Source organism: Netta rufina (genome assembly GCF_964035555.1).
Source record: "Netta rufina genome assembly, chromosome: 1".
NCBI lineage: Eukaryota > Metazoa > Chordata > Aves > Anseriformes > Anatidae > Netta > Netta rufina.
The window spans coordinates 192,313,809-192,321,742 of record NC_140123.1 but is presented as its reverse complement, the minus strand read 5'-3'; the positions used below and the strand labels follow the sequence as shown (position 1 = coordinate 192,321,742).

The 7,934-nt window shown below is 42.0% G+C and overlaps 1 protein-coding gene across 1 annotated transcript in view; it reads left to right on the top strand.

Moving 5' to 3' along the window:
• Positions 1 to 282: 282 nt before the first annotated feature.
• The window catches only part of PRKAR2B (protein kinase cAMP-dependent type II regulatory subunit beta), a gene marked incomplete at both ends in the record, with an annotated part of 81,592 nt that continues 73,940 nt past the window's right edge, over positions 283 to 7,934 (top strand). Inside the window, one exon of the mRNA XM_084281458.1 lies at positions 283 to 604. Coding sequence (XP_084137584.1) covers positions 283 to 604 — 322 coding nt within the window. The remainder of the gene's footprint in view (positions 605 to 7,934) is intronic.

Sequence of the window (7,934 nt, the reverse complement as noted above, 5' to 3'; positions counted from 1 at the left end):
GCGGCGGGGGCGGGGAGGTTTCAGTCACGGACGGGGCCGGGGACGGGGCCGGGGCCGCCGCCGCCGCCGTGCCGGGTGCGGGGCGAAGCGGAGCCGGAGGCTGCGGCCGCCGCCTGGCACCGAGCCGCGGGCGGCACCGCGGGGCCGCCCCCACCTGCACCGCAGCCCGCCCCCTTCGCGCTGCTGCCTAGGATCCCCCACCTTTTTTTTTTTTTTCCCTTTTTCCCCCTTTTTTTTTTTTTTTTTTTTCCCCTTTCCCCCCCGTCCCCGGCCGGCTCCGGCATGAGCATCTCCATCCCGGCGGGGCTGACGGAGCTGCTGCAGGGCTTCACGGTGGAGGTGCTGCGGAGCCAGCCCGGGGACCTGCTGGAGTTCGCCCTCCAGTACTTCGGGCGCCTCAAGGAGGAGGAGGCGGCGGCGAGGAAGGAGAAGGAGAAGGACAAGAAGGAGGCGAGCGGCCGCAAGGCGGGCACCCCCGCGCCCGGCCATGAGAGGGGCAGCCAGCAGCCCCGCCGGGCTCCCCCGGACGCCCGCGGGGTCAACTTCGCCGAGGAGCCCATGCAGACCGACTCGGAAAGCGGCGAGGAAGAGGAGAAGTTCCCGGGTAGGGGTCGTTTTCCCCCCTAATCCCCTTTGCCCGGGCTCCCGGGGGTGCCCCCGGGTGGGCGGCGGGGCCGCGGCCCCCTCCCCGCAGCGGCGGAGGAGGAGGGTGAGGATGAGGAGGGTGAGGAAGGGGATGGAGGGGACCCCCTGGCTGCCCAGCGGAGCAGGGGGTGTGAGGCTCGTATTGCCCTCTGTAGCAGGGAGGTGGTTGGGGTCACCTCGCATCACGCTTTGGCAGCGAGTGGCGGTGCTGGGGACAGCCCCGTCCCCAAACTTCAGCCCCCCCCGGCTCGTCCCTTTTGTTCAGGTGCGCTGGGCGGGGTGCCCGTGTGCAGCACCCGCTTCTGGGTGTTATTTGGGGCTCTTTGCTTCCTACGCATAGGCCTGGGTACTCCTGATAAACGGCAGCATCCTCCTAGGGGCCATCAATACGTTTCCCTTCTGGAAGAGCACGACAGTGCTTTGTAATTAGCCCGGTAACACATTGGTGTACCCGCACCTCTCAGGGGCGAGGTGCTGTATTTACATGCTTGATGAAGCATCTTACGTAGCCGTGCTTCTGTGCTCGGCTTTATGAAGCACATATTTTAAACCCTAATTTCTTCTTAGAAGTCAGGCTGAGATTTTCAGCGCGGCAGGAGGGCCTGCGGAGCAAGCGTAGCTGTGAGGACAGCAGAGAAGGAACATCTGCAGCATCTCCCCTCTCGTGTGAGGGGAGCACCTATCTGCACCCAGCTGAACGCGTGTCGCCTTTGTGTGGCTGACAGGCTTTATTTAGAGACAACGCCGATCTATCTGATCGGTGTGATTCGCGGGATAAGAAGCAGCTGTCTCTGAAGGGTGTGTAGCACTCGCTCTTTGTGTTGCGGGAAGGCTGACTGAAAGGTCAGTCAGTGAGGCTAGGTGGAGGAGAGGAAGTGGCAGAGCGTCTTCTGAGCATTTTTTTTGAGAGCAGCTTGAAATTGAAGTATACCTCATCAGACCATGAAGCATTCATTCTCCCAGGTTGTACTGAAGGGAGATTTACTTAACAGAGTACAGAGACCAGCTGTTTGCTGGATGAGGATCAGTGCACTTTTTAAAATGATGGCTTGTGTGCATTTTATCAGGAAAAAAAAAAACATAGATGTTTAAGAACTAGGTGAGTTTTCCTTATGTTACACTGTCAGGTAGTTGGCATTCCTTTCATCTGTTCTTTGCAGCCATACCGTGTGTGTTTAGTGAGAATTTGAATCTGTCAATCAGGTTCTGCAGATTTACATGGTAATTGAACTCTAATGCTGATTATATCATCTGCGAGATTGCTAAAAATCTGGAAATTTGCTGTATTTGAAAACTGAAGCAGGGATAATGTGGAAGAACAGAATTAATACCTTCATTCATTAACACTAGGCATGGTTTTCAAACATGAGGTTTGTAACGCTAAACAAACAGACTCTTCATCATTGGTGAATGGAGAGCTGGAAGTGCAGAAAAGGAGCTCGAATTTATTAGCCTATGCATGTTACATACGTAACAGTCTATAGGGCATTTTGAAAAGCTTTTGAAGCATCATCAATACCCACAGTCAAGATTTTCTTAATAGCCATTCTTTTGTGATCTTTTCAAGATCACAAACAAAATATTGATTATTGTCAATATTTTAATTGAGGGACATACTAGAATGACGTACTTTAACTAATTGACCAAAGAGTTTTCTTGAAATGCACAAAAATATCACATTTTTAAGCCTAATATATTTAGAATTTTTAATTATATTTTGGCTTGTAATTCATGGCAGTTGGAATAATTAATAATTAAAAGTAACAAAACCAAAAATATTTCTGAAGCCACCTGGAAGGTGAATTAATGAGGAAGTTATAGCAAGTGATTACTAATCGTGTGCTTGTGTATGGGCACGTTGTGCAGTAGTGTGTATTTTAAATTCCAATTTTATGTCTGCCCTGAATATGTATGCTTTTAAGGTGACATAACAATGCATCCATTCAGCCTTTTGTTAATAACCGGAGGCATAAAGCCTTGTATTTAAATCATTGTTAAGGGTTTAAATACCAATTTAAAAGCATATTTCTTTTATGCTTTTAATTTATGTTTCTGTAAGTAGCAATTCTTGAATGTAAGTTAGGGGGGTAGCTCTTTTATTTCTTTGCATTTTCTTCTTTTGCTTTTGTGAATAATCAAACTGCTTCTGTATAGTCAATTTGCCTCTGTGTTGTATACTGCTTTCATACAGCAGAGGAAAACAAATTTGAAAAGTTTATAACTAAATGTAAAATAAAAAAAAAAAAAACTCTGGCAAGGAGCTCAGACCTGGTGGCAGTACCTTTTTTGCTAAGGCAGTGTGTTCAAAATGTCAAGTTGACAGTGCTTCTTAATTTGGCAATTCAAACAGGATGTTGTTGAAAGCTTGTTGGAATTGCTGTGTCCAACTCCTTTATTTATATTTTTTCCTTGGAATATATGTGTCTAAATACCTGCAAGCACTGCAGTTGAACACTTTGTCAGTATTAATTTTGTCCTTGAATTGCATTTCAGAAGGTCCTTAAGCATTATTCCATTTTAGAAATGACGAGCTGAGGCATAAGCTGTTTAAAAAAAAAATAATACTGTACTCATGTTTAAGAGTCCTATATGAACCACAAACTGAACTACATTCAGGTCCTGCGCTGTGTGTGTTACAGCAGTCCTCCAAATCATTTGATTTGATGCAATTAAAAAACATCTACCTTGTCTGATGGGGGGAACTTTGTTGTATTGGGCATTGTAGTTCTGAGCTGGCACCTGGAGTTAATGAGACCTCTGAAATGACATTCTTTAGGTTCAGGGCATTCAGATTTTCCCTTCCTGAACACGCTGCTTAATTTGGAAGTGATTTTTAGGCCTTCCAGTATATATTTTTTCTGTATTAGATTGCCCTACATGGGTGTAGTAGGGTTAGTCAGTGAACACAACTAATTCCTATTAATATGAATAGCAATTACTTAAATTGAATAGGACTTAATTACATTGCACGTGTAAAACTGAGCCCTCTCTTAGCAAATTCTTCTAAATTTTTGAAAGCTTGAAGTGCTTCTTGAAAGGCATTGTACCATGTCTATGCAAAATTTGAAAATACTCAATAAGTTAATTGTTCCTTTACAAATCACTATACTTTGCACTACCACTTACATGTGTACCTTGGTTTGATGGGTAATAACCCACATTATTTGTAGCAGCTGTGTTTAAATATTTGCTCATATCCAAAATTCCTATTTTGTCTAGCCCTGATATCAATTATTAGATGTTTTTAGGACAAATGTTGTTCTTTAAATTCAGAATCTGCAAGGTTGACTGTGCCATTTGGTGCTGTGTAGCCTTTGTTTACTTTTTCTTTTGTTTTACTGTGTTGCTTTTTCCCCAGATAGTAATGTATTTTAAGAGGAAAATACTTCAGCTGTCCCTCTCCTCCCCCGTGTCATTCTGTTGGTGTGTTGGTGGCGTTGAGCTCCTTCCCTGGAAACCCAAGCTTAAAATGCAACATTAAATCTCAGTTTTACCCGCTGATAAGCAGCAAAATCTTATTTGAACGTTAGGTAAAGCATACGTGTTCTAGCTTACAGTATCAGTGTTAGAGGCTTGTCTTCTCTTCTAGTTTCTTTGTTCAATCTGATTTGTATACGAACATTATGTATGTGAATCATTTTGAAATAATAGGTAAACTGTAGAAGGCAGAGCATTGGAAAAAACTTCTCACGTGTCCATGACAACTTTGTGATGATCTGTGGTGCTTCATCAGGTCTGTGAACCTGCTGCTTTCTTCCCGAAATGAAACAAAAGCAGAAAGCACTGAACAATTTGTAACCTTCTTCCAGGCCTGTCATGCAATGATGAGGAAGATGAGAGTAATGGAAGGGGTCAGTAAGAGCAAGTGGGCAATACAAAAATGTATAGGTTGTAGTAGGATATTAAGTCATAGGCCATATAGAAAGACACGTAAACTTCTTAAAAACATGTATTTTCAAAATGAAATCTGGGTTATTAGGGGTGGTGGCTGAAAGCATTGCTATCTAAGCTTGGCTTAGCCAACTTTAGGAATGATATTTTAATCATTTCTGCACTCACTCAGCTGAAATATAGGCATACAAGAAATGGCTTATTTCTTTCTTACAAGGAGAGACCAAGTCAGACCCAGGCTGGAGCAGCCTTACTGAGGATGCAGTTTAGAGAAGAGAAGTTTCCAGTCGCAGGCGAGTCCCTGCCACAAGTGTATGAGTGTGGGTGCTGTTGGCATACTCCTTGGCATAATTTTAGGTTATACCTACTAGGGCATTTCCAAATTGTGCCTGGTATAGCATACACAGAGATCATTCACAACAAGTGTTTGGGATGCAGAGAGCTTCTGCAAAGGAGAATTTTATCTGTGTGGATGAGTGCCTGTCTGCTTCAGGGGGCCGTGGTGGTCAGCGGATGGTCGCTGGCTGCTCTTACCCACTGTGCAGAGTCACAAAAACACAAAGCTTTAATTCTTTGCTATAAATCATAAGAATGATAAGAGTTTTTTGAAATAATGCTGTCCACTATTTTTGACAGGAGTAAACTAAAATATCTTCTTTCTGCCAATAGCTTCACAAAGCAAGCCTGAGGAAGTTGGCAGTTCAGTCCTTTTTTTCCTCCCTCTCTCCTCTCTAACCTGTAATCTGACCCAGGTGCTTTCTTAAGCTTGGGAGAATTATAGTCCAAAAAAACTTAGTCTGACAAAATTACAAGCAACTGGAAATGTGATCTTGTAATGGGAAGCATTTAGCAGCCTTCATAGTAAGGAGCATGGATGGCTCCACCTCCTATGTATGTAATTGCAGATGAAAAGCATACTTTTGCTATAACAACTTTTTTTAAAGTTAATGTTTTCAATAAGACTTTAGTTGACATAATGGCAACCTCCACTCAAGTGCACCTGTGTGTCCCTGCTTAAAACAAAAGCATGCATGAGTGAAGGTGTATCACTGGCTATTATTTTGTAAACATTTCTCTGTGCATTTAAGAAAAGCAGAAAAAATATTTAAGACATAAAGACAGAAAAAAAAAAGTAAAACTATAGCAACAATATTTTAATGTATTTCCAGCTTCTTTTTCTCTGAAGGAAACAGCTTGAAACCACCTCTGGCTGACTGCTCAGCTCAAAAAAAGAGAACAGTATTAATGCAGGAAGTATGGGAAGACATAAAATTCTGTTGGCGTGAGTTTAAAATGATTGTATTAAGAATGATAAGGTATAAATAGTGTCAGCACTAACACTTGCACACCACCACTCAGTTTCTTGCACACATCATGTATGTTCTAAAGGAAACCCGGCTCACTCAATCTTCCAGGAGTTTTGTGTCAGTCACTGACTTTGGTTCAGTTTCCCAGAGAAACCTTACACTTTGTTCCCCATGTGTACTCCTGGTTATGCTTTTGGATGAATGGAAAAACAATTTATTTTGTTCTTTAAGTAAGCAGAATAAACATATCCATGGGCATTAAGAAAGTGCTTATTTTTAGAATGTACTCTTGTTATAAAAACAAAACAACAGGAAAAATGAAAACTAATGTAGGAGCCTAGTGTTTATAACCTGCACAGACTGGTACTTTGTGTATCTATCAATAAGTTAAGCTTGGTTTAATACATGTGCATCTCTGGGTTTATCCCCAGTCTGTTACACAAAAGTATGGCGTTCTGTTCACCAGAACTGCTTCCCACAGTTTGAGGGAAATCTACCTTAAATAGTGAAGTCTCTGTAGACTCATTGGCCTTAGCTGCTCCTGTAAATCTGGAGCATATGGTTTGGAAACCACACATTTAGGTCACAAGGTACAGATTAATCAAGGTACAATACTGGCAGCTGCCCCATTTCTGTTCTTCGAGTATCAAAGATGACCTCTAGGTTGGGAGATTTCATTTGTCAGGACACTGATGAGAGAAACGAGAAGGCAAGGTAGAAGGCAAAGCACAGAGGCAAAAAAGGAGTCTGTGTATGGTAAGGAAAATGCAAAGGTGAAGGCCAGAAGAAGGAGGACGCACAGAAGTGAAGTAAGGGGAAGGAGATGGAAGAAAAAAGAGTACTCACAGAGAAAGAGAATTTAATGCTCTGCTCTTATTTCTTTTACCCAGATATAACCTTTCTCTCCTCATATATACACCATAAACTTATGTCCTGATTTTCCTATTGAAGTTCTGGTTGCCTTGTAAATATATTTTTAAAAGCAAAAATGTAAACTTAAAAGACATAGACCATTAATTTTAGTTGATGAATGTAAACTTGGTCATTTCATTGTGAAAGATCTTTAAAATATTTTGGCATATTCATCTGTCCTCTTACTACCATATCTGGTGACTTGTAATGTGTATAGAATCATGGAATGTCCCGAGTTGGAAGGGACCCACAGGGATCATCAAGTCCAGCTCCTGGCTCCACACAGGAACACCCCAAAATCAGACCTTGTGTCTGAGAGCGTTGTCCAAATGCGCCTTGAGCTCGATCAGGCTCAGTGCTGTGACCACTGCCTGGGGGAGCCTGTCCCAGTGCACTTACATTCTAACAAAAGTGAAAATTCTAACAAATTCAACAAACATGAAGCAGTTGAAGGAAAGTTTTAACTTGAGTTTGTCATGGGGAATTCAGATTGTTCTCAACCATTTTCTGTTTAAAAAAAAAAAATAGTTAATGGCCATCATCATCAATAAAGTGAAAATTATTTAAATTAAAAATTATGTATTGAATTATATATGTAATACAAACCCTTTTTGAAATGTCCCTTTCATTAGTGCTTAATCAAAATCACAGTGGTTATTTCACCGACTACATTGATAATGAGAACACGTTAAAGTCATGCCCTAGAAGAACTATTTTTTTCTCCAGGTTTGAGCTCTTCATTTGAGCTCTGAGTGAGTGTACTTGTGGGGAAATTTGGTACTTCAAAAAGGTAAATGATTTTAGGAAGGTGAAAGGAGGAGGGAGAAGGCTCTGCTGCTAGAACAGGTCCTGACATACACGAATTAGAAGAAAAAGAGGATTTTTGTTTGTTTGCATTTTACTATAGAGGTATTATTTAATATAAAAATACATTTATCACATGGGGTTTTATATGTTAGGTTGCGATATGGGTGCATAAAACCAGTGAAGTCCATGTATGCATGAGTTACTGTATGCCAGGTAAATGTGTTAAAAGGAGTGTGCACACCTACAAGTAGGTATTGCTACCATAAGCATGGGTTTGGGTATTGCTTGATTATAAGCAGTCTTATGATGAGTCTAAGGGATATATATTTATTTATTTATTTATTTATTTTTGACATCTGATGATGGAACAGA